The sequence below is a fragment of the Penaeus vannamei genome, chromosome 1 (genome assembly GCF_042767895.1).
Source record: "Penaeus vannamei isolate JL-2024 chromosome 1, ASM4276789v1, whole genome shotgun sequence".
NCBI lineage: Eukaryota > Metazoa > Arthropoda > Malacostraca > Decapoda > Penaeidae > Penaeus > Penaeus vannamei.
In genome coordinates, this window is record NC_091549.1 from 32,837,527 (window position 1) to 32,862,526 (window position 25,000).

General features: G+C 39.7%; 1 protein-coding gene across 1 annotated transcript in view; it reads right to left on the reverse strand.

Annotated features, from left to right (window-relative positions):
• Positions 1-10,946: 10,946 nt before the first annotated feature.
• Positions 10,947-25,000, reverse strand: part of ThrRS (threonine--tRNA ligase) — a 32,818-nt gene continuing 18,764 nt past the window's right edge. The window contains 13 exon segments of the mRNA XM_070125938.1: positions 10,947-12,563; positions 13,601-13,751; positions 13,913-13,933; positions 13,935-13,996; positions 13,999-14,035; positions 14,628-14,904; positions 15,559-15,617; positions 16,480-16,569; positions 16,571-16,628; positions 16,630-16,659; positions 16,722-16,837; positions 16,840-16,857; positions 16,860-16,910. Of these exon segments, the coding sequence (XP_069982039.1) occupies positions 11,374-12,563; positions 13,601-13,751; positions 13,913-13,933; positions 13,935-13,996; positions 13,999-14,035; positions 14,628-14,904; positions 15,559-15,617; positions 16,480-16,569; positions 16,571-16,628; positions 16,630-16,659; positions 16,722-16,837; positions 16,840-16,857; positions 16,860-16,910 (2,160 nt within the window). The 3' untranslated portion in view covers positions 10,947-11,373.

A 25,000-nucleotide genomic window follows, 5' to 3' on the forward strand; every position in this document is an offset into this window, starting at 1 on the left:
GGGTTGTGGCTAACTAGTTATTTTTATAGTTAGTTAACGAGATGCAAACGAGTTATTTTCCCTCCATTCCACCTTACGTAAATCCTCCTGGGAATGACATTTCTGCCGCGATAGCGTCCGGTCTACTACATCAAATCTAGTTATTAGATGTAGTAGTCAGCAATTTTTATATCAAATTTATTGAACATGGGCAAAGGTTTTAATATTGCTTTAAATACTTTTCATCTGCACCAAACCATCTTTAATCATTAAAAATAAGAAAAAGAAAGCCGACAGAAAAAAATCCGTAGAGATGTCACCATCCGTCAGCCATCTTCCAAACGAATTTCAGTAGAATTCCACCCTTGGTCAAGTGTGAGTTAGTTCGCACCCCTACACACACACACACACACACACACACACACACACACACACACACACACACACACACACACACACACACACACACACACACACACACACACACACACACACGCACACACACACACACACATGAATGCAAAACACACATATAAAAATATGTTAATATATATATATATATATATATATATATATATATATATGTGTGTGTGTGTGTGTGTGTGTGTGTGTGTGTGTGTGTGTGTGTGTGTGTGTGTGTGTGTGTGTACGTATGTATGTATGTATATGCTTGTGTCTGTGTGTGTGTTCCCGTGCGGCTGTACACACACATGCAAGGTCTATATAAGTACTTATATAGACCTTGCACACATACACGCACACACACACACGAATACATACGCATACTCATACATACACGCATATACATGCACACATAAAAACAATCAGCTTAAACGCAAACACAAACACGAAACAATTTATATACACATATTTTTTTATATAAATATTATCATCATGAAGGAGATAACGCCGATTTTTTTTTTTTTTTTTTTTTACTTTGACACGTATATTGAGAGAAATTACATCTCGGAGGGATGAAGTATCTTAAGAAGTCCCTGTATGGGCTCACAATTCACATACAAACGTTAGGTATAATAACATTTAAAAATAAATACAATACTTGAATTATAAAAATACAAAAAATCAGTCATTGGCCTACATATCGGTAAATTGATATAACACGCACACCCTCATCCAGATAAGTCCCCTCCTGGGCTTACATAATCATATACGGCGTACATAAAATATATGCGCGCAAAATATGATTATAATCCCGGAGAAGAGATGAATCAATTGCTGAGTGGGATGTTTGTGTTTCAGGAGAATGATGCCTAACATACGGCAGACATCAGCAGCAAAGTAGGAGACATTATAGTCTCAGCAGGAGTAACAGCCTACGTGTGATACTTGCCTGGTATATTTATGATATTGGTGCACATTGCCTTTACCTCTTCAAAATCTCGAATACCTGACCATTCCTAATCATCATACGGCCTGTTCAGGTAAACCTGTTATCTCTGCATTTTTATGTGTCTGAAGCTTAGGATACTGTAATATATCATGTATCAATGTATGTGATTTAGGTAAATTAAACACCCTGCATTATTTTTCTTGCTCGCTTGTTGGAACGCCTAACTCCCAATAGTATTTATATCCAAGCCTGATCCCCATGTACATACTGTCTTTCCATTTGCCTTTCCCATAAGCAAAGTATGTGTTCGTCGCTAGATGCATATAGTATTTCAAAGTGCCGTTCTTCCCAATCGCTTCGCCCTTCCTGGCCTCGTGGTCTAACTGTATCCTCTTGATATTGCTCCTTGCCTGTTTAAGAGTCCGCATGCACTGAGTGTCTACCTCATGCTTCCTGGTCGCCCCCTTGGCAATCTCATCAACAGCTTCATTAAAGCACCATCTTGGGGGTTATGAAGTGGGATATATGAAGTAGGACCAAGGAGGGTCGGAAAGTGGTCGCTATGATAGTCTAAGTAAAGAGAAGGAGAGCATAGAGAGAGGTCCAGGCATGAAAAGTTTGAGTACGCATGTCAAAATGTGTGGGACGGTCAGAGTTAAGGATAGTGAGGTCGGTTGTGGAAAAGAAATAATCAAGGGATCTACCACGTGAAGTTGTGTGGTATCATCACAGAGTGTGACGGCAGTTGAAATCGCCTGTTATAATGAAGGGTGGTTGTAGTTGAGAGAGTAATGTTTTGAAAGCGTTAAGTCAACAGAAATAGAGGGAAAAAAGTAAACTGATATAACTGCTGTCCATCCTTAAAGAAAAATACAAATAATAGTGAAAGGAAGAGGGTCTAGTGTATGGAGTCTTTTTTATGAATTAGTATTGAGGATTGAGGGAAAGAGTGAGGGGATGATACAAAATGGAAATTCGGAATTGGTACTGGGTGATGTGTTAAGGTTTCTTGAAGACAGAAGATGGATGGGGTTGTAGGTAGATATGAGATGTCGGAGGTGAAGTCTGTGAGAACGGAAGCTTCGAATGTTTCATTGTAGTAAGGGCATGATTATTTGAGGGGGTGACAGCGATAGGTATGGTTGTCTCAAGAATAGGGGATTGCGTATCTGAGGGTTAAGGTAAAGAATCAGGAGTAGGTGAAGGAGTAGTGAGTGTCCTGGGGTTCAATAGGGAAGATGTGGTCTGGGAGAGTTTTGCGATAGAAGAGATTCGCGTGTGTATCCAGGGGGGAGCGGGAGGGGTAGTAGGGAAGGATAGCATTTTTTTTTTTTTTTTTTGGGGGGGGTATTGGTTTGGGTGGTCGAGAGGATGAGGTTTGTGTAGACAGATGGGGTTTTAGAGGGGGGGGGGGTGAGAGAATGAGGTATGTTGGGAAGGTATAGGGGGAGTAGGGGTAGGGGGATATCAGGAGGACGCTGATTGAGAGAGAGGGTTATTTTCTTGGATTATTTTCAGGGAAGGAAGGGTTTTTGTTTTGGGTAAGGGTGGGGAGTGGGGGTGAATAGGGTGTGGTGGGAAGGTGTAGAAGGAATAGGGGTTGGGGGGATGTCAGGAGGGGTAGGATGGACTTCAGTAGTCACTTTGAATGCAGCTGGAATCTGGGTTGAGAAATTGATGGATGGTTGAGAGAGAGGAACTTTCTTTTGTGTCATGTATAGAAAGTTTCTAATGTCTTCAAGGGTTTCTGAAGGGGAGTTGGGAAGGGACGTTTGGGAAATGAATCTTTTATGAGGGGGTGAAGAGTGGGTAGGTATTTGAGGATATGTAGTTGAAGGTGCGTATGAGGTAGGTGAAGATGGAGTAGAGCGGTTAGTTTGTCTACTGCGGTGTGTGGGGAGTTGAGGAGTAGGTATAGGGAGGGTTGTGGAGTATCTGGATTTAGGATGGAAAATAAGTTTGGTTGGGAGATAGGGGTAGAGGTGGTAGGGTGAGGAGTATGAGGATGTATTGTTGAGGATTTAAAGATAGTTTGGGTAGAGGGGCGGGAGGGGAGAGGGATAGAGTGTTGGGTAGTATTGGAGTAAGGTCTGCTCGAGAAACCTCGTTTGCGTGCTTCTTGCCTGGCTTCTAGTAGGGTAAGGCCGAGTTTGTATCTGATGCTGCGTTCGGAACTGCTCGTCCAGCTCGTCCAGACCAGTTGGACGAGCTGTGTTTACCGTTCGGAACCTCTACTATCTCGTCCCGGACAAGTTGTCCATCTCTTCCATCTCGTCCTCTTGCGAAGGTGGGCGAGCAGGTCGAGATGACGTCACAATAGCTCTTGTATGTAAACAATGACAGTTGCAGGTAACCACAAGATATTGATTGGTAATTTTCTGGCCCTTTATTGGTGTTACCAAAGGATATTTTTGTGCTTGTCTGTTCCAGGGAAGTTACATATGCATCAAAGGAGTTACAAAACCAATGCAGCGTGTAAAATAAAGACACCGGTATGATAAAAAAGTGAATATTTACATTCGAGCAGGCAGAAAGGGGCCGAACGCGGCCCATTTGTCCTGCTGGTCCTGGACAAGTTTTCTGGGCGGGCAAGACGAGGAATTCCGAACGAGAAATGCTACTTTTGATTCAAATTTGTAGGTAGGGCAACTCCTATAAAATACTAGCCGCGGAGTGCTTTGCTGGGTGTCCGAAATGCTAGCATTTCTGGCATTGCCGGGGAGGGGGTCGATATGGTCTGACTGGGTATGATTCTCCATCGATATAGACCTTAAAAGGAAGGCCATGTCTACAGAAGGTAATCTTGGCAATATTAGTGTGGAACTTTCGGCGACCTCTGGGAGGGATTGTGTAGCACTTTACTGATGTTGCATCATATTCTGTAAGCGTCTAGCAGTTGTTCTTCACAATCTGACCACTCTATTATACATAGGGCATTTATTTGGGGGAATGGAAACACTTACTGTACAAGTATTAAGGGAGGAGTGGGGTTGTACAGGGATAGGTTTACCAGTGAAATCAACCATGTTAGATATTGCACGGGCTTGAGACTCCAATTCAAAGGCGTGAACGATCAGGACGGATGCGGAAGGGGATCTTGGCTACTTGTTTTTGAAGGCATTTTGGTAACAGTAAGGTATTGACAGAGTACTGGGCTGTAGAGGGGATCCCAAAATACCTATCCCGTTTGGCTGGACCACACAGTGTATTCAAAAAGAGTTGTAGAGGTGGGAATTGTAGAAGGACGAGGTCGAGAGGCGAGGGTGTGATGTGGAAAGATGTAGTGATGTGTTGAGGGGGCAATAAGGTTGAAGAGTTGTTACAAGGGAGGGGGGTGTAGAAAAAGGAGTTATTTGAGTAGATGGTGTTAAAGACATTGGGGTTGAGAGAAGGGTATTATTTGGAGGTTGGGTTATCTGGGTAGAGGTGCAGGATGGATTAGGTTGATGGTAGGTGTTGTCAGTGGGGGAGTAGAATCAGTGGTCGGAGCCGTGGTCAAAGGGGAGTCAGGGGTCGTTAAATGATTGGGGTCAGAACTAGGGAGGTTATTTGATAAAGGAGCAAGCCTCACTGCCCCAAATAGGGTTGCAAAATCTTCATTACTGTCCATGGGAATGGTTAATGGTTAATGGTTAAGATAAATGTGCTAGACATCTAAGGTCATATAGCACTATAGGAAGGTATAGTAAAGGGGGATGTCAGGTGATAGTTGCTATGTGCCAACTATCTAGAATAGTGTTGAAAGGTTGAAGATGAGGGAAAAGATTATGGTAGTTTAGGTAAGGGAGTTAAATCAAGTGAAGGATATTTATGCGTCTGAGGAAGGAGAACAGGTTGTCGAGGCAGAAGCTGTGGGATTCTGTAAGGATGTCTGATATGTTGGGAGGTCGGTGAAGGGAGGATAGGTGTGGAAAAGCGTGCGTGCGTGCGTGCTGTATTAAAGCGTGGACAGGACAAGAGAATGTGTGGGACTGAAAGAGGGACGTTGCATAGAGGACATAGGGGCGGGTCTGAGCGTGACATCAGATAGGCATGTGTTAGGCGAGTGTGGCCAATACGTAATCGTGCGAGGGCCATCTCCCAACGTCTGTTTTTGTGAAATGGAGCTGACCAAGAGGAGATTGATGGTTTTACGGTATGTAATTTATTGTTGTGGAGTCTTGACCAAAAAAAATGCCATCGGGTATACAAGAAGGCCTTAAAGTGGGGGTAGTAATCCGTAGCTGGAATATGTGAGAAGCGTTGTTGAGGTGATGTGGACATTGCGGCATAGCGTGCAAGAGTATCTCTGCCTGTTCATTGCCAGGGATTCCAACATGGCTGGGTACCCAGCAAAATCTGACAGATTTGTGACGTGTGGATAGATAGAACAACCAGTTCTGGATCTTACAGACAAGGGGATTGGTCGAGTGCATAGACTTTATGAGGGTTAAAGAGTTACGGGAGTCAGTAAAAATAGTAAAAGAGGAAGAGGTGGATGAGTATATGCGTCTTAAGGCAAAAAGAAGTGCATATAGTTCTGTAGTAAGGACACTAGATTCAGGAGGGAGGGTGTATTTGAAAGTGCAATTTGGGAATGTTACTGCGAATCCAGCTCCTGAGATGGATTTGGAACCGTCAGTGTAAACATGAATGCTGGAGGAATGAATGGAGACATGGTCAAGGAAATGAGTGAGAAGGATAGAGGGGGGAATATCTGATTTTGGTGGGTCAGGGAAAACTGAGGAGCAAATACAGGGGTTAGGTATAAGCCATGGAGGAATGGAATGGACAGACAGTGGGAGAGGTCGGAGATGAGGGACGGGGGAATGGGAGAGGAGGGTATCCATGCGTACGGGGAGAGGAGTTGGTAAACGTGGAGAAGAGGTAAAGGTATGAAGCAAGGATTGTGGAATAGTTATTTTAGTAAGGGAAAATTGGTGAAATCGAGCATAGCATCGGAGAGAGAGAGAAGGGCTTGACGTCGAGAGAGGGACAGCATGCCTGATTCAGTATATAGGCTCTCAACTGGAGAGGAGCAGAAGGCGCCTAGGGCTAAGCTGAGACCGCTGTGGTGGATTGTATCAAGGTGAGCAAGAAGAGAGGTTGAGGCAGAGGAGTAGATATGGCATCCATTATCTAGAGTGGAGAGAATCAAGGTAACATGAAGATGGAGGAGAGTTTTGCGATCTGAGCCCCAGGAGATATGTGAAAGAGTTTGTAAGATTCGGAGGCGACGTTGAGCTTTTTCTTTGGTGTACAAGATATGGTCTCGCCAGGACAATTTGGAATCAAATATAACGCCTAGGAATTTGCCAGAAGAACGGTATTGGAGTGGAGCATTATATAAGAAGAGTGGGGGTTTGGGGACCGTACGTGAGCGAGAGAAAAGGATAGAGAAAGATTTAGAGGTAGAGAAGCGAAAGCCATGGTTGGTGGCCCAAGAAGTTACTGATGTTATTGTGGACTGAAGGAATTGACAGAGATCTGGTATGGATGTGCCAGATGCATAGATGGTTAAGTCACTAACATATAGTGATGCTCGGGCTCCTGGTGGTAGGACTGAGACTATGTCATTTACAGCAAGAAGGAATAAAGTGGTACTGAGCACACTTCCTTGTGGGACGCCTTCGAATTGAGGAAAGGATGGTGACGTGGAAGAAGCAATCTTGACCTGGAAAGTACGTTTAGAAAGGAAGGATTTAATGAAAACGCCCATGTTTCCACGTAAACCAAAGGAGGACAAGTGTTGGAGGATATGGTATCGCCATGTGGTGTCATATGCTTTTTCTAGATCAAAGAATATGACTGATACGGATTCATGGCGTGCAAATGCTGATGTAATGTATGTCTCGAAATGGGCAAGTGGGTCTGCTGTACTTCGGGCACGTCGGAAACCAAACTGGGAAGGGGAAAGGAGATTATGAGATTCAAGGTACCACATTAAACGGAAGTTAACCATTCGTTCTAGTAGTTTGCACAAGCAGCTAGTTAGAGCTATGGGGCGGTAATCTTGGGGTAGGGTACCTGATTTATTGGGTTTTAAGAAAGGTAGGATAAGAGCATCTCGCCAATGAGAAGGAAAATTTCCTGACGTCCATATGTGGTTGAAAATAGTTAAAAGGAAGGATAGAGAGGAAGATGGGAGGTGTCGGAGCATACGATAATGAATACCATCAGGGCCTTCATGAGTGTTGGGGCCCGACTGTAATGCAGCGTTGAGTTCAGAAGAAAAAGGAGCATTATAGGACTCATCAGAGGATAGGGTGAAGGTAATAGGGGTGTGTTCCTTGATGGCTTTAATGGAAGAAAAGTGTGGGGAAAGGTGAGAGCCACTACTGATCTGGCTGAAATAGTCACCCAGTTCATTAGCTACTTCGACAGGCTCAGAGATGAGAATATCTCGAATATGGAGGATGGGGGGGATGTTTGCCTGATAATTTATGGATCCGTCGCCAAACAGCTGAAATAGATGTAGAAGATGTAATTGAGGAAACATAATTTTGCCAGCTGTTTGTTTTGCTGTTTTAATTGTACGGCGAAGATGGGCAGATGCTCTTTTAAAGGAAATAAGGGCTGATAGCTGGTGAGGGGTGCCTCGTTTGCAGCGATAGCTGTTCCAGGCTGCTCGTTTTAAGCGAAGCGTTTTGGTGCAATCAGAATTCCACCATGGAACACATGGTGGAATTCTGATTGCACCAAAGGTATAAGGTCTTGAAGTTCGAGGAATGGCTGTATAGGCAGCTCTTAGGATCGTGGTTGTAAAACAATGTAGCATATCTGAAATGGACGGTAAGGGGGGTGGAGGGATATGTATAGTAGAGTGTCAAGTGAAAGTATGCCAGTCAGCTCTATCAAAGCACCAGCGTGGAGGATTAGGAAGTGGTACATATGAAGTAGGAGAAAGGAGTATTGGGAAGTGGTCACTATAGGGGAAGTGGTCTAGAACTGACCAATGGAAATCTAGATGTAAAGTAGGAGAGCATAGAGAGAGGTCAAGGCATGAAAAGGATTGTGTGCGCATGTCAAAGTGTGTGGGGCGATCTGAATTAAGAATAATTAGGTTATTTGTGAAGAGGAAGCGTTCTAGAGATCTGCCTCGGGAGTTGTTGGTAGAGTCACCCCACAGAGTGTGGCGGCAGTTGAATCACCAACTACGAGGAAAGGTGGTTGGAGTTGGGAAATTAGAGTCTCAAATGCAGTAAAGTCAATGGGATGGGATGGGGAGAAGTAGACTGAAATCACTGTGATCCAGCGGCGAAGAAAGATGCGAATAGCTGTGCACGGGACAGAAGTTTGTATGGGAGGTATGACATAAGGTGTTTGGTAATTGGGAACTGGAATAGGAGGGTGTGTGAGGAAAGTCTCTTGGAGGCAGATAATAGATGGATTATAAGAAGGAAGGATATGACGTAGGTCTGATCTATGAGAGCGGAAACCGCGAATATTCCAATGTAGGAGAGCTATATCCTAGTTTATTTACGAATGATAACGCAAGTACGCGTTGGGGAATTTGAAGGGGAAGGAGCTAGGGGGTGTAAAGGAGGGATATTAGGAGGTAGAGAATCTGGAGAAGGGCATTGTTGTGACATGAATGATTCTCGTGTGTATCCGGGGGGAGTGCAAAGGATAGAGGGGATGGAGGGAGGGAGAATGTGCCTATAGTTGGGGTTGAAGGGGGTGGGTTGTGTTGGGAGGGAGTAGATGTGGGGGGAGTATTAGTGTTAGGAGGATAAATATCGGAAGGATGGATAGTTGGAGTTGAAGGGGATGTGTTGACTTGGGAGGGATTAGGAAGAAGCGGTGTAGCGGTCCTGCGAGTAAGAGGGGGATGCGTATCACGAGGATGGGTATTGGGAGGATGGATATCGGAGGTGGACGGAATTGAGTGGGTTAGGTTGTGTTGAGAGGGAGTAGGAGGAAGGGGTGTACGAGGGGGATGGATATGAGGGGGATGGATATGAGGAGGATGCATATGAGGGGGATGGATATCAGGAGGATGGATATCAGTGGTGGACGGGATTGAGGGGGTTAGGTTGTGTTGAGAGGGAGTAGGAGGAAGGGGTGTAGGGGGAATATTAGTAGGAGGGGTATGAGTATCGGCAACCACTTCAAGTGTGGAAGGAGCATGAGTTATGGGATCTTGTGTCTCAAGCATATAGCTTTGAATGTCATCCATTGTTTCTGCAGTGGAGTTGGTTGGAGAGTTTTGTGAGAAGGTAATTGTTTCTGCAATGGAATTGGTTGGAGAGTTTTGTGGGATAAAGGTTTTCTTATGAGGGGGGGAAGAGGAGACTGGTGTCTCAGGAACAAAGGTATGGGTAGGTGGAGGTGATTGTGCTGTAGGGGAAGAAGGGTTAGAACGTTTAGTCTGTCTACTGCGGGTAGTGCGGGGAGGGAGAGGGGTTGGTTTTGGGGCTGTAGTTGAGATAGGAGCTGTGGTTGAGATTGGGGTGTCTAGATTTAGAGTGGCAAAAGAATTGGTCTGAGGGATGTAGAATGTAGAAGTGGAAATGGGGACATTTTGGGGTGGAGGGGAGGGGCTGAGCAAACGATGTTACTAGAGTATGGAGTACGAGAGAAACCTTGTTGACGTGCTTCATGTCTGGCTTCACGTAAAGTGAGACCATTTTTGTATCTGAGAGTTGCTACCTCAGATTCAAACTTGTAAGTGGGACAGCCTCTATAAAATACATTATGGGGGCCGCCGCAGTTATCACATGTTCATGTTTGTGCCGAGTAGTTTGATCGATTATGATGGATGGTCGGGGACGTGTAGAAGAGGGAGTATTACGGAATGATGGAGAATAAGGCTGCAAGGTAGTAATAAGGGAGGATTGGTTGCTTGATGAAAGTTGCGGGGGTAGAGTTGATGAATTTGAGGAAGTTGGGTGGGTAGGAATGTCTTCTGGAGACTGATTTTCTGCTTGGGTGGGTAATGCACTAGTAGGCATTGAGGAGTGGGTAGCAGTTTGTGTTCGGAGCCGTGGTCAAAGGAGAGCCTGGGTTGGGGCTTTTTGATAAAGGGGCTAGCCTCATTGGCTCTAATAAAGGGATTACATTTTCATTACTGGTCATGGGGAACCTGGATTATATAAAAGGCATCAACTGGTCCACCTCCATTGCTAGTGAAAGATAAGGGCTAGATTAGTCGGGAGTACCGTGCCCATAGTTCCCGCAGGCCGTTCAGGACTGGCACAAGGTCAGCCTTTCATCCTCTCAGCACGGCTCTCACACCTTAGGAAGTAGATAGTAGAAGGGTTTGGAGAAGGGATGGAAACAAAGCTGGAGGGGGAAAAGACCCTGCAAAATTAGCCGAGTCGAGGGCTGAGGCCCTAGGCAGGGGAGATCCCTGCATTGGGTCTCAGTCTCCGTCTCCTAAGCCCCCCCACGACAACAACGGGCAAGGGATTGGGGGGGGTGTCCATGAGAAGCCTGAAAATAAGTGGGGATGATTAACGGACCACCCCTCAGGGTCCCCATGAGGGGTAAGGGCTAGATAACTACCTAGGGAACACGTGCACCATGCCCATGGCTCCCTGAGGCCGTTCATGACTGGCACGACTCTCACATTTTAGGAATTGGATAGAGGAAGGGGGGGGGGGGCTAATGTGAAGGTCCTCATTAAAAACCAAGAAAATATTCATGTTTATTGACAGTATTACCTTATAACACAGTTATTGGACTGACACCGTTGGCCTTCTGACACTCCATAGAATAGATACAAGCAACTGGATTATTTCATCTACTTTTATTTGTAAGCTCACAGGGAAATATGGAAGCAAATGTATGATTCTCATCTGTCATTATACTGCTTTTTGGGCAAAACTGAGGTGATGTACAAGCACGAACCTTTAGTGAATTCATAATCCAGTCCAGTTCATAAGGTAATTTAATAGGGTAGTCTTATAGCTTAAACTATGTAGTTGCAATTTTCCCAGTACCTGTTCAATCATTCTGATAAAAACAATAATATATTAAATTATTTCTTTGTATTTTCTGACGACTTCCCATTAAACACAAACTAGAAACCAAGTTGGATTAACAATGGTATAGCATGAGAATTAAAATGAATCTTCCCAGTTTTGCACACGATTCTGTTTGAGAACCTGAAGTTTCTGGATGACATCAGGAACACTATGCTCGCCGTGTACCTTGTTGTCTCGAGTGCGCACATTGACAGTGTTGTTGGTCTTCTCTTTCTCCCCTACCACAAAAATGAAATTGTATTGCTCAAGTTGAGCATTCCTAATCTTCTTATTCATAGTATCACCAGGATCTACATCATAATCAGCTTCGAAGCCTGCCTCATAGAGCTGTTTTTTAACAGACTTGGCATAATCATCAAACGGTGGAGCTACAGGCACCACCATGCACTGTCGTGGAGACAGCCAAAATGGCCACTTTCCTCCATAGGATTCCGTGAGGATGGCAATCATTCGTTCAACTGAGCCTAGGATAGCTCTATGGATTATAACAGGTCTCTTCTTTTCCCCTGATTCTGACACATAATGTAGATCAAATCTGTTGGGCAACTGGAAATCAAGCTGGATTGTAGCACACTGGTGTTGCCGTCTTAGGGCATCAGTCACAGTGATATCAATCTTTGGGCCATAGAATGCTCCATCTCCAGGGTTGAGCTTCCATTCTTTACCATATTTATCCAAGGACTCCTTCAGCTGTGATTCTGCTTTATCCCACATTTCAATCTCGCCCATAAACTTTTCTGGTCGGGTTGATAGCTTGAGCACAAAATCAAAACCAAAAGTTTCATAAACAGCAGAAAGAAACTCCAGACAATTACTGATTTCATCCTTGATCATCTCAGGTGTACAGAAGATGTGGGCATCATCTTGCTGGAATCTCCGCACACGAGTCAGGCCAGTTAGAGCTCCTGATAGTTCATTACGATGCAAAACACCAAAGTCAGCCATGCGAAGTGGTAGTTCACGCCAAGATCGGCTGGTGTGTGAAAACATCAAACAATGGCCAGGGCAGTTCATGGGCTTCAGTGCATACTTCTCCTTTTCAACCTCAAAAGCAAACATGTTGTCAGCATAGTGCTCCCAGTGACCAGAGGTTTGCCACAATTTGGTGTTGTACACATTAGGTGAAATAACTTCCTGGAATCCCCGAATGCGGTACTGCTGGCGGATGAATTCAACTAAAGTATTGTAGATGTAAGCTCCACGGGAAGAGAAAAAGCAGCTACCTGGACTTAACTCGTGGAAGAAGAACAGCTTCTGTTGAATACCTACAAAGAGAAGAATATTTTTATATACTCTATAAATAACATTTTTGAAAATATGCAAGTTCTGTAGAGACAACTGTGATACATATTTTTTAGTTTCTTACATAGAAATAAGTAAAGAAAAAATAAACCAGACTTGTTAGCTATATACATCATTTAATAATCATTACTTTTAAAACACATTAAAAAAAAAAATAATAAATAAAAATAAATAAAAGAATAAAATATAAAATACAGATGGCAAAATTAAACAATGACGAAGATTCATTCATATGAGGCCCCATCTGTGAGAGGGCCGTAACCCACAAAAATGGAGGTTTGGAGTTACACGCTCCAACTTGTAGGCTTGAATATTAAAGAAGCAAGTGGCAGTGTCAGTCAAGGGAAAACAGACATTCCTGATGGGTTAATTTAGGCTGAAAATCGTGTGTTTTTGGCATCCACGAAGCGATACTAAATATTAAAATACGTGCGAGAGGGGTTTATGCCCAGGGTGGTGCCAGAACCAATGAAAACGGAAAAAAATTTTATTGAGGAAAAAAAATTATATGAAAAAATGACAATCCTTTCTTTTTTCTCATTAATTTTATATATTTTGTGTAGTTTTCATTCATTTAATTTAATAATTTCTTGTGGAAAAACTGGAATTGAAGATTTGTTACATACATAATATATATATATATATATATATATATATATATATATATATATATATATATATATATATATATATATATATATATATATATATATATATATACACACACTCAAATTTTACTTTGTCTTTTTTTCTCATTCTTCTTTTTTATAACAAGGCACGACAGAACTAGCCTAGACCTTTATTTTGATGCATAATAGTAATACATTCAACTGCTTCACTCATTGCAATGTTATTAACTTTGATTGCAACTTACATTCTACTGCTTTACTCATTGCAATATGTTATTAACTTTGATTGCGACTTACTCAAAACTTAGATTTTGGGGTTAACCACCTCTCACTTATGGGGCCTCATATATAGAATTCTCCTACATACTTACCTAATTTCCTGTGGTCCCTCTTTGCTGCTTCCTCCTGGAAATGTTTCCACTCTTTCAGCATTTTAGGATCGGGGAAGCTGATGCCATACACACGCTGCAAGGACTCTGCTTCACTGTTGCCCTCCCAGTAAGATGCCGAGTTCTTAGTAACCTGGAAAAGTTTATAAAAAATAAACATTTTGGTTTCCCAAAAATCAGATAAAAGAACATGAAGAAACCACTAATCTTCAAGTATAATACTTTGTCAAGCTAATGAATTTTCTACAATTACAATATGTTACACAAACTTTTCCAAATTTCTCCTATACTTACTGTGAAAGCCTTCACTTTGCCAAGTATGACGTACATGGGGCCCACGACACAAGTCAATAAGGGGTCCACATCAGGTATACAGATGGTGGTGTCAGTCTTCACTTTCTCATTTAACAAGCGTACCTGTTACAAGTCATAACTTACTTAAATGTTATTACGCTATTTAACAATAAGCTAAAATGTATGGAATTTATGAAAAATAAATAAATACAATACTAATAATAGAGTAAAGTATTAATCTAAACATCAAACCATCTACTGAAAAATTACCTAAACACATTTCTTAACCCAATGACCACAGATGGCATGAAATGTATGCTGAATTTCCACTGCAACTTTCCTTGATTAGTTTTGTTTACACTGAGATGGCTCCACAAGTACTTAGTCACCAATTACATAATTATCAAGTCATATCTCTCACTTGTTTACCCTTTTACCAGTTTTGGGGGTAGATTAATCTTTATTCACATTTGGCTGTTAATGGCACTATTTTAATAACATAATAATAACAATAATAATCATGTATCATCATCATGTCATAATAATGATAATAATAATAAAAATAATGTGACAAGTATCAATTTTAATAGTTTAAAAAAGATCAGGGAGTATAGAAGTCTATTATGGTTATTATGGCCAGATCAAATAGATTTCCTTGATGGCTGCAATGGAGCCAATAACTGTGCAACAAAATTCACAAGAAAGCAATAACTACATGACCTATGAGCTGGTTATATTTGGACAACTCTCAAGCAAATCTCAGTTTCTTCATTTCAAGTCTTTCAAATGGTTTAGCTTCTATTTTGTTATCTTCTTCCTTTGACATCTTCTATCCCAGAGGGAAATCACTAGAACTTGCTCCAGGGCCATAATTATACATGTCATAGTAAAAACCATCTATTCAAATGGGAGGACCATCACAACAGATCAGCCTCCCTTCCACACACGTTCGTGCCTCACCCAGGATATGGGCTGAGGAGGTACCCAAAGACCTGAAGAAAGCGCAATCATCAGAAAAAACACGAGAAGTAGTTTACCTGCATATATACAGATCTATATACACAAACATACATATACAGTGCACATCAGAAATCTTGTCGCGAGAGGGACGGCGTCAAAATTTTTGACATTTTTCGGTAATGCCCCTCTAATATCCTTTAGAATTGACCCTAGCCTTGAGGCCTGCCCGATCAGCTGATAGATTACTCATCTAACTCCACATTGGTGGTAGTTTCAGATATCACTAAGTATCTCTCTGGGCAGTGACAGTGAGCAGAATTGCTTCGTGCTTTTTCTAAATGAATAGCCTAGCATTTTCTCTGAGTTCTGTTGCTGTTTTTGATCTGATGTGCTGTGATGGCTTTCATATCAAGGTTGGGGACAATAAGACATCATATTACTCACGTAATGTTTTACATTTTAATATACATATAACCTTATATATATTCATGCTCATGGCCTAATCCTCTGTGAACCTTCCCTGCATACCTCTCCACACAGCATATCATATAGTTTCGATTTAACATGGCAGTAAGTTTTCGTACGTTGATCAGCAACTACTAGCACATTTATGGTAATTTTTAAATCCTTTCATTCCAAAACATATGTCCAGGGTAACTGTAGTGTATTTACATTTTTGACACTACTGTGCAGTGTGAATTTGAACTATAAAAATCAAATGTAAATTTTCAATTGTAAAATCAAGCTGTTGAAATGAGAGATAAAAGAATTAATCTTAGTGTAAAATCTGGATTTTCTTCTCAGCTTAGTCAAGCTAAACTAAAGGATTTACATAGTTCTTGCTGAGTTATGCATGGCTGAGGGAACATATCAATCCGAGTTAAAATGATGAATGATTTTTCATATTTCAACTGCGTATTTTTTCATGATTGTATATCATATAGTTACTAAGTACACATACTTAAAAATATATAGAATATTGTCTGCAAGGCATGCAAAATAAAGGATGTTATAAATGTTTATTATCACATTAAACTTCTGGGATTTTATTGGGTCCAACTGTGTTGATGCACTATCATTTTAAAATTACAAAAAAATGAATGAAGGCATGAGAGAGAAAGGAGTAAGTTAAGTCTTAAATTTGAAGAATTTGCAGTTTTTATACACCAGAAAATGTTTATCATGTGATATATTGAAATGACTGTAGAGCAACAACGACTACAAAATTTTTAACAGTAACTAAAAGGCATGAAAAGCGGAGGCATAGGAGAGGGGGAAAGGAAGTATGCAATTCTGCTGAAATGTGTGAATAAGACCTAAACAATTCAATTCCATTATTACGCCTACCTGATATCGCCTATTCATTCTCGAATACTTCTATTATCTACTTTTTGTCAACATATGATTAAGAAGGATGACACCCTATAGCCTAAAACCGTCAACTACGAATTAGACTTAGGTGTGTTATTCCTGTACTAGTTTTAAACTATGCTCCTGTAGTTGTTCTGTGTAAGCTGACTTGTTTCCAATTTTAATTTCACATAAATGCAAAAAAATCCTCGGTAAAATATTATGGAACTCACCTACTTAACTAAATGTTATCAAGCTTTAGGAATATAAACTGCAACTTTCTTCAAGGGGCAGTTCCAGAACCACCAAACTTTGTTAACTTTTTATGCAATGACAGTGTTTTCTGCACAGACCTTGAGAGATGGACTGTGCAATGATACAAACAGGGGTCTCTTGCCAGGACTTTATCTTTTACTGCTCCATCAGGCAGTGATAGCCTATTCAAGGTAGAAAAGCATAAATGAGGAAAGTGAAAAAAGAATGTCAGTTTCAAGATCACTGATATGAAGAAGAAAAGTTAGTAAAGTCAATACATACCTAGTTGGGCTCCTTACCTTCCCCCCACAATGCCTCATCTGCTTCTTTCTTGAGGCGGTCCCAAAGTGCTAACCTCTCTCCTGAATGTAGACAGGCCATTGGGATTCAACTCGATCACTTTCCCACCTCCACCTCCCTTCTCCTTCTTGCCCTGGAAGTTTAACAAAGAAACTTGATTGGGTGCTCTCCACAGAGGATTAATATTAATAGGCTATTTCCTTTAAGGCCATTAATGAAGTATGGGTTTTACTGGTATTTGTAAACCTTGAAATAATAAATCTTGTACTTTCTAATGGGGTTGGGATGTGTTAGTCCAATAAGCTTGGGACTGGATATAATATAGCAGAGAATTAGAAAATGCGGAAGGTTCTTCCCATTGGCTACAACCATATTGGATGCTCATAGCTACATTTAGTGATGGTTTACAGCTTTGGAGAAACTATTCATCTGATGGGCCTTTAATAAAGGTCCTGCAATTCAAATGCACTAATTAACCTAGAAAAGAATAAAGAACAGTTTCCTCTTTTCTCTGATTTTTTTTTCTAGTTCCTTATTTGAAAGAAAACAAAGAAAGAAAGAAAAGGAAAGGAAAGAAAAAAACACCTTTAATGTTTTATCTACATCCAAGTTTGCCAGAGAGCACTTTTGCATGAGTTCAACTTTTGGTGATATCTGGTGAGCATAATTTTGTAGGTAATTTGTCCTGGTATAGTCCATTCTGTACTGTCTCAGATGTGTTTAAATATATAAACTTTATTTCCAGGTGGTATAATGATATTTGATTAAGCTTCTAAATTTTTTGGCCCTTTAGCAGGTATGCTTGAGATCCTAATACTGGCTGTACATATGCTTTTGTACATGGTGGAATGTTACCTTTCATTCAAAAATGGTTTCATTCAATGCCTTTTCTGTTTCATCTACATTAATTTTCCCATAGCAGTGAGGTGCAGGTCACCGGTGTCTGGCGGGCATACTGCAGCCTGGCTATTGATTAATTTTGTCTGTGTGTTCATTCTGTACTCTCTCAGATGTGTTGAAGTATGTGAATTTTTATTTCAGTTGGGACCAATATTTTTTTTTGCCCTTTTTGGGGGTCCCCAAGGGCCAAACGCATGAAAACGGGTTCCCCGGCAGATCCAGTTCTCTTCAATTGGTGCCAAGTTCATTTGACCTGACCTGCCTTGGCTGCCAGTCTAAAGTGTCACTGAAGTATAATATAAATCACAAATATAGAAAAATAAATTTAAGCCCTGTGGTTCTTACGCATACAATGTGTGGATGCTACCATACAAAAGTGTGTGCGTAGTGTGTGTGTGTGTGTGTGTATACAAGTGTGTAGTGTGTGTGCATGTGCGTGTGTGTGCATGTGTGTATGTATGTAAGGGTGTGTGCAGTGTGTGACATATAAGTGTGTGCGTGTGTATATAAGTGTGTGCATGTGTGTATACAGAGTGTATAGTGTGTGTGTATATAAAGTGTATATGCGTGTGTGTATATAAGTGTGCGTGTGTGTGTATATAAATGTGTGCGTGTATGTGTGTATAAAAGTGTGTATTGTCCATTCTTAATATTATATAAGTGTTAGTGTGTGTGTGTATATGAAAATTATGTGTATGCCTATAAGTGTGTATTAATATATAGTGTGTGTGTGTGTATTATAATAATGATAGTGTGTGTATATAAGTGTGTCATGTGTGTGTATATAATGTGTACATGTGTGAGTGTATGTAGGGTAATGTGTGGCATATATAAGTGTCAAGTAGTGTGTGTGTGTATATATATAAATGATAATGTTTGTATTAATACTATTGAAAATTGTATATAGTGTGTGTGCATTACAAGTGTGTGTGTGTGTAAGTGTGTGTGTGTGTGTGTATGTAAGTGTGTGTGTGTGTGTACAAGTTAATGTGTGGTGTGTGCGTGTGTGTGTGTACAAGTGTGTGTGTGTGTGTGTGTGTGTGTGTGTGTGTGTGTGTGTGTACAAGTGTGTGTGTGTGTGTGTACAAGTGTGTGTGTGTGTGTGTACAAGTGTGTGTGTGTGTGTGTTATATACAAGTGTGTGTGTGTGTAGCCTAAGTGTGTGTGTGTGTGTGTGTACAGTGTGTGCGTGTGTGTGTGCTACTAAATGTGTGCGTATGTGTGTGTATATAACGTGTGTGTATACCAGTGTGTGCGTGTGTGTAAGTTAACATAGTGTGTGTGTGTGTATAAATGTGTGCGACAGTGTGTGTGTAATATATAAGTGTGTGCGTGTATATATAAGAGTGTGCGTGTACGTGTGTACATGTGAGTGTGTGTGTGTGTGTGTGTGTGTGTGTGTGCAAATGTGTGTGTGTGTACAAATTATTGTGTGTACAAGTGTATATTATTAATACAAATTATGTAAATATATTGTACAAAGAGTACTTATTATTATTATTATTATAAATTAATATGTGTGTATTTATGTACATTATTTTAAATTATATTGGCCATGTGTACAAGTGTGTGTGTGTGTGTGTATTATTATAAGTGTATTATTATTATTATGTGTGTGTACAAGTGTGTGTGTGTGTGTGTGTGTGTACAATTAGTAATATTATTATTATTATTATTAGCCTATAGTATGTGTGTGTGTGTGTGTACAATGTGTCATTATTATTATTATTATTTTGTGTGTGTATAGGTATGTGTGTATTACAAGTGTGTGTGTGTATGTGTGTGTACAAGTGTGTGTGTGTGTGTGTGTACAAAGTATGTGTGTGTGTGTACAAGTGTGTGTGTGTGTGTAGAGTGTTTGTGTGTGTGTGTGTACAAGTGTGTGTGTGTGTGTGTACAAGTGTGTGTGTGCTACAAGTGTGTATTATTATTTGAGATGTGTGTGTGTGTACAAGTGTGTGTGTGTGTGTGTACAAGTGTGTGTGTGTGTGTGTGTGTGTGTACAAGTGTGTGTGTGTATTCTGTGTGTTCTGAAGTGTGTGTGTGTGTGTGTGTGTACAAGTGTGTGTGTATGTAGGTGTGTGTACAAGTGTGTGTGTGTGTGTGTACAGGTGTGACATACAGTGTGTGTGTGTACAAGTGTAAATGTATTGTATGTGTGTGTGTGCATGTGTGTATACAGTGTGTGTGTGCATGTACGTGTGTGTGCAGATGTGTATGTGTATATAAGTGTGTGTGTATATAGGTGTTCTTATTATTATATAAGTGTGTGTGTATGTATTGTGGTGTAGTAATGCTAAGTGTATATTATGTCTTGTGCTTATCAGTGTGTATATAGATAATATGTATGTCAATATATAAATGTGTGTTATTATATGACAATATATATAAGTATGTTAATGTGCTAATACACTTTAACTTAAAGTGTATCATGCTAAGATGTTAAATGCGTGTGTATATAAGTGTAAAAGTGGCATATAAGTGTACGTGTGTATATAACAGTGTGTGCGTCGTGTCATATAAATTATTAATGTAAGGTAACATAGTATATATAGAAAGTGTGTAATGTGTATGTTAAACAATTAATGCATACAAGTGTGTCAGTGTGTGTATATAAGTGTAAAGTATCTAATATAATTGTGCGTGTGTGAGTATATAAAAGTGTGTGCGTGTATATAAGTGTCTGTTATGTACCAGTGTGTGCATTGTGTGTGTATATAAATTGACTAATGCTGTGACACTTTATATAAGTGTGTGCGTGTGTGTATATAGACATGACGTGTGTGTATCTTTTCAAGTGTGTCCGTGTGTATAGAATTGATAGTATTATTTATATAAAGTGTCAATAGTGTGTGTAAATAAGTGTGTGGAGTATTGTATATATAGTGTGTGTGTATTTTCTAGTGTGTGTGTACAAGTGCGTGTATGTGTGTGTACAGGTGTGTGTGTGTACAAGTATGTGTGTGTGTGTACAAATGTGTGTGCATTGTACAAGTGTGTGTGTGTGTGTGTGTGCTACAGTGTGTGTGTGTGTGTACAGGTGTGTGTGTGTGTGTACAAGTGTGTTAGTATCATTACACATATGTGTGTGTGTGTACAAGTGTGTGTGTGTGTGTGTGTGCAAGTGGCTGTTGTGTGTGTACAAGAATGTGTGTGTGTGTGTACAAAGTGTATTATTTATAAGATGTGTGTGTGTGTGTACATAAGTGTGTGTGTGTGTATGTAACAGAGTGTGTGCATTTGTACAAGTGTGTGTGTGTGTGTGTGTACAAGTGTGTGTATTATTATTATTGCAATTAATTGTGTGTATTTTAAGTGTGTGTGTGTGTGTATAGGAGTATGTGTGTGTGTGTGTGTGTATAGGAGTATGTGTGTGTGTGTGTGTATAGGAGTATGTGTGTGTGTGTGTGTGTATAGGAGTATGTGTGTGTGTGTGTGTGTACAGTGTGTGTGTGTGTGTGTTTGTGTGTGTGTGTGTACAAGTGTGTGTGTGTACAAGTATGTGTGTGTGTTTATTTTAGTATGTGTGTGTGTGTGTGTGTATAGGAGTATGTGTGTGTGTGTGTGTGTATAGGAGTATGTGTGTGTGTGTGTGTGTGTGTGTGTGTACATGCGAGTGTGTGTGTACAAGTGTGTGTGTGTGTGTGTACAAGTGTGTGTGTGTGTGTGTACAGAAGTGTGTGTGTGTGTGCACAGGGTGTGTGTGTGCACTTGAAAGTGTGTGTACAAGTATGTTGTGCACTCAGAATGATGTGCGTAGTGTGTGTACAAGTGTGTTGTGTTTCTAAATTATTATTGTATGTTTACAATTAATGTGTGTGTGTGCAAGTGTGTGCATGCAAGTGTGTGTGTGTACAGGAGTGTGTGTGTATGTGTGTGTAAAAGTGTGGGTGTGTGTACAAATTAATAATAAAAGGAGTGTGTGTGTAGATTATTAACAAAGTGTGTGTGTGTACAGTGTGTGTAAAGGTGTGTGTGTGTACAAGTGTGTGTGTGCAAGTGTGTGTGTGTGTGTGTGTGCAGTGTGTGCTGTGTGTATATTGTGTGTGTGTGTGTGTGTGTGTGTGTGTGTGTGTGTGTGTGTGTGCAAGTGTGTGTGTGTGTGCAAGTGTGTGTGTGTGTGTGCAAGTTTATTATGTGTATGTGCACAAGTTTGTGTGTGTGTGTAAGTGTGTATTAATGTGTACAAGTGTGTGTGTGTGTGCAAGTGTCATGTAATGTGTGTGTGTGTGTGCATGTGTATTGTATACAAGTGTGTGTGTGCATGTGCACCAGTGTGTGTGCAAGTGTGTAATAATGTGTATATAGATGTGTACGTGTGTGTGTATATATAAGTGTGCGTGTGTGTGTGTATAAAAGTGTGTGTGTGGAGTATATTATATTAATGTGCACAAGTGTGTGATATTACAGGTGTATATGTGTGTGTGTACAAGTGTGTGTGTGTGTGTACAAGTGTGTGTGTGTGTACAAGTGTGTGTGTGTGTGTGTACAAGTGTGTGTGTGTGTGTGTGTACAAGTGTGTGTGTGCGTGTGTGTATACAAGTGTGTGTACATGTGTGTGTGTGTGTGTGTGTACAAAGTGTGTGCGTGTGTGTGTGTGTGCATAGTGTGTGTGTGTGTGTGTGTGTACATGTGTGTGTACAAATTATTGTGTGCATGTGTGTTATTATTTAAGTGTGTGTGTATATATATAAGTGTGTGTGTATTATTATTATTATATAAGTGTGTATTGTGTGTGCAACAAGGCATGTGTGTGTGTGTGTGTGTGTGTGTATGTGTATTGCGTGTGTGTATGTACTCAAGTTGTGTGTGTATAAATTAATGTGTGTATGTAGTGTGTCACGTATGTATATAAATTATTATTGCGTGTGTATATAAGTGTGTATTATCATAATTAATATTATTATATAAGTGGCATTGTGTATATAAGTGTGTGCGTATGTATATAAGTGTGTGCGTGTGTATATGAGTGTGTGCATGTGCCTGTATATAAGTGTGTGCGTGTGTATATATAAGTGTGTGCATGTGTGTATATAAGTGTGCGTGTGTGTATATAGGCATGTGCGTGTGTATATAAGTGTGTGTGTTATGTGTACAGGTAAGTGTGTGTGTACAGAATTGCATATGTGCTTGTACAAGTGCATGTGTGTGTGTGTGAGTAGAGTGTGTGTGTGTACAAGTGCGTGTATGTGTGCTGTGTACAAGTGCGTGTATGTGTCTTCTGGTGTGTGTGTGTGTGTGTGTACAAGTGCGTGTGTGTGTGTACAAGTGCATTGTGAAAATATTGTGTGTGTACAAGTGCGTGTGTGTGTGTGTACTGGCACAAATTTTTACGTGTGTGTACAAGTGATGCTGATGTGTGTGTGTGTTACAAGTGCGATATTATTGTGGTATTTGCAGTGTGCAGGTGTGTAGGTGCGTCAATGTAATGTATTAACATAGAAGTAATATTGACGTGTAATGAGTATTATTACAAGTGTGTGTGTATTATTATTACAGCAGTGTGTGTGTGTACAAGTGTGTGTACAAGTGTGTGTGCATGCACCTTTTAAGTGTGTGCTAATAGTAACAAGTGTGTGTGTGTGTACAAGTGTGTGTGTGTGTGTACAGTGTGTGTGTGTATTACAGTGTGTGTGTGTGTGTATATGATGTTATGACAGTAATGTTATTACAGATAATAAATAATATTAATAAATACATATGTGCTGATGTGTGTGTGTGTGCATGTGTGTGTAAGTGTGTGTGCAATGTGTGTGCAGTGTGTAATGTGTATAATGTACACATTAATATTATTATATCTAAGTGTCATATATATTAATATTAATATAAAGTGTGCATATAATTAATATTAATATAATATTTCAGATATTATATTATTATATAAATATAATATTAATACAAATTAATATTATTATTATTAATATTATTTAAATTTAACATTATTATTTTTAAATTATTATTTTCGTAATATTACAAAATTATTAATATTATTATTATTAATACAATATATGTGAGTATATTTTAATATTTAGAAATTATTATGGAAGTGTGTATTTAGTAATACAAGTGTGTATTATTAATGTGTACAGTGTGTGAGTGTATGTGTTAATAACATAGTGTGTGTGTGTACAAGTATGTGTGTGTGTATTGCTTTAGTGTGTGTATAATATATACATACATTACACACAGTGGCTGTGTTAATGTTAAAAGTATTATTATGTTATTATTATTATTAATATTATTTTAAAGATGTGTGTGTATTAATATATTGTAGGTAATAATGTGTGTATTATTGTACAAGTGTTGTGTATGTATGCACAAGTGTGTGAATATTTTATTGTATTACAAGTATTATTATTATTGTATTTATGAGTATTATTATTATGTATACAAATGTGTAGCATATGTATGTCTTGTAGTGGCGTATTGTGTAACATTACAAGTGTGTGTGTGCAAGTAATATGCATTAATGTGTACAAATGTACATTATGATATTATGTTTAGTGTATAATAATATTATACTATTAAATAATACATATACTTATGTATATATTATGTACACAGTATTATTAATATTATTTAGGTATATTGTATTAATATTATTGTGTACAGGTGTGTGTGTGTGTGTCAATGTATTATTTTTGGAATTATAACATTATTATTTGTTAGCTATACATAGTGTGGCATTCTGTGTATAAGTGATGTGTTATTATATTATCAAACATAATACATTATTTATATAAAGTAATATTTTATGTATATATAAATTAATATTATGTATATAGTGTTTATATTTTTGATATTATATACCTCAAATATTACGATATTATACCAATCATATATGTATATAAGTGTGTATATAAATGTATTTATGGAAGTATCTTTTGTCTTCTGTATATAAATGTGTGCATGTGTATATAAGTGTGTGCGTGTGTATATAAGTGTGTGCGTGTGTATATAAGTGTGCGTGTGTATATAAGTGTGTGCGTGTGTATATAAGTGTGTGCGTGTGTATATAAGTGTGTGCGTGTGTGTGTGTGTACAAGTGCGTGTGTGTGTGTGTGTACAAGTGCGTGTGTGTGTGTGTGTACAAGTGCGTGTGTGTGTGTGTGTACAAGTGCGTGTGTGTGTGTGTGTACAAGTGCGTGTGTGTGTGTGTGTACAAGTGCGTGTGTGTGTGTGTGTACAAGTGCGTGTGTGTGTGTGTACAAGTGCGTGTGTGTGTGTGTGTGTGTGTGTACAAGTATGTGTGTGTGTGTACAAGTATGTGTGTGTGTGTGTACAAGTGTGTGTGTGTGTGTGTGTGTGTGTACAAGTGTGTGT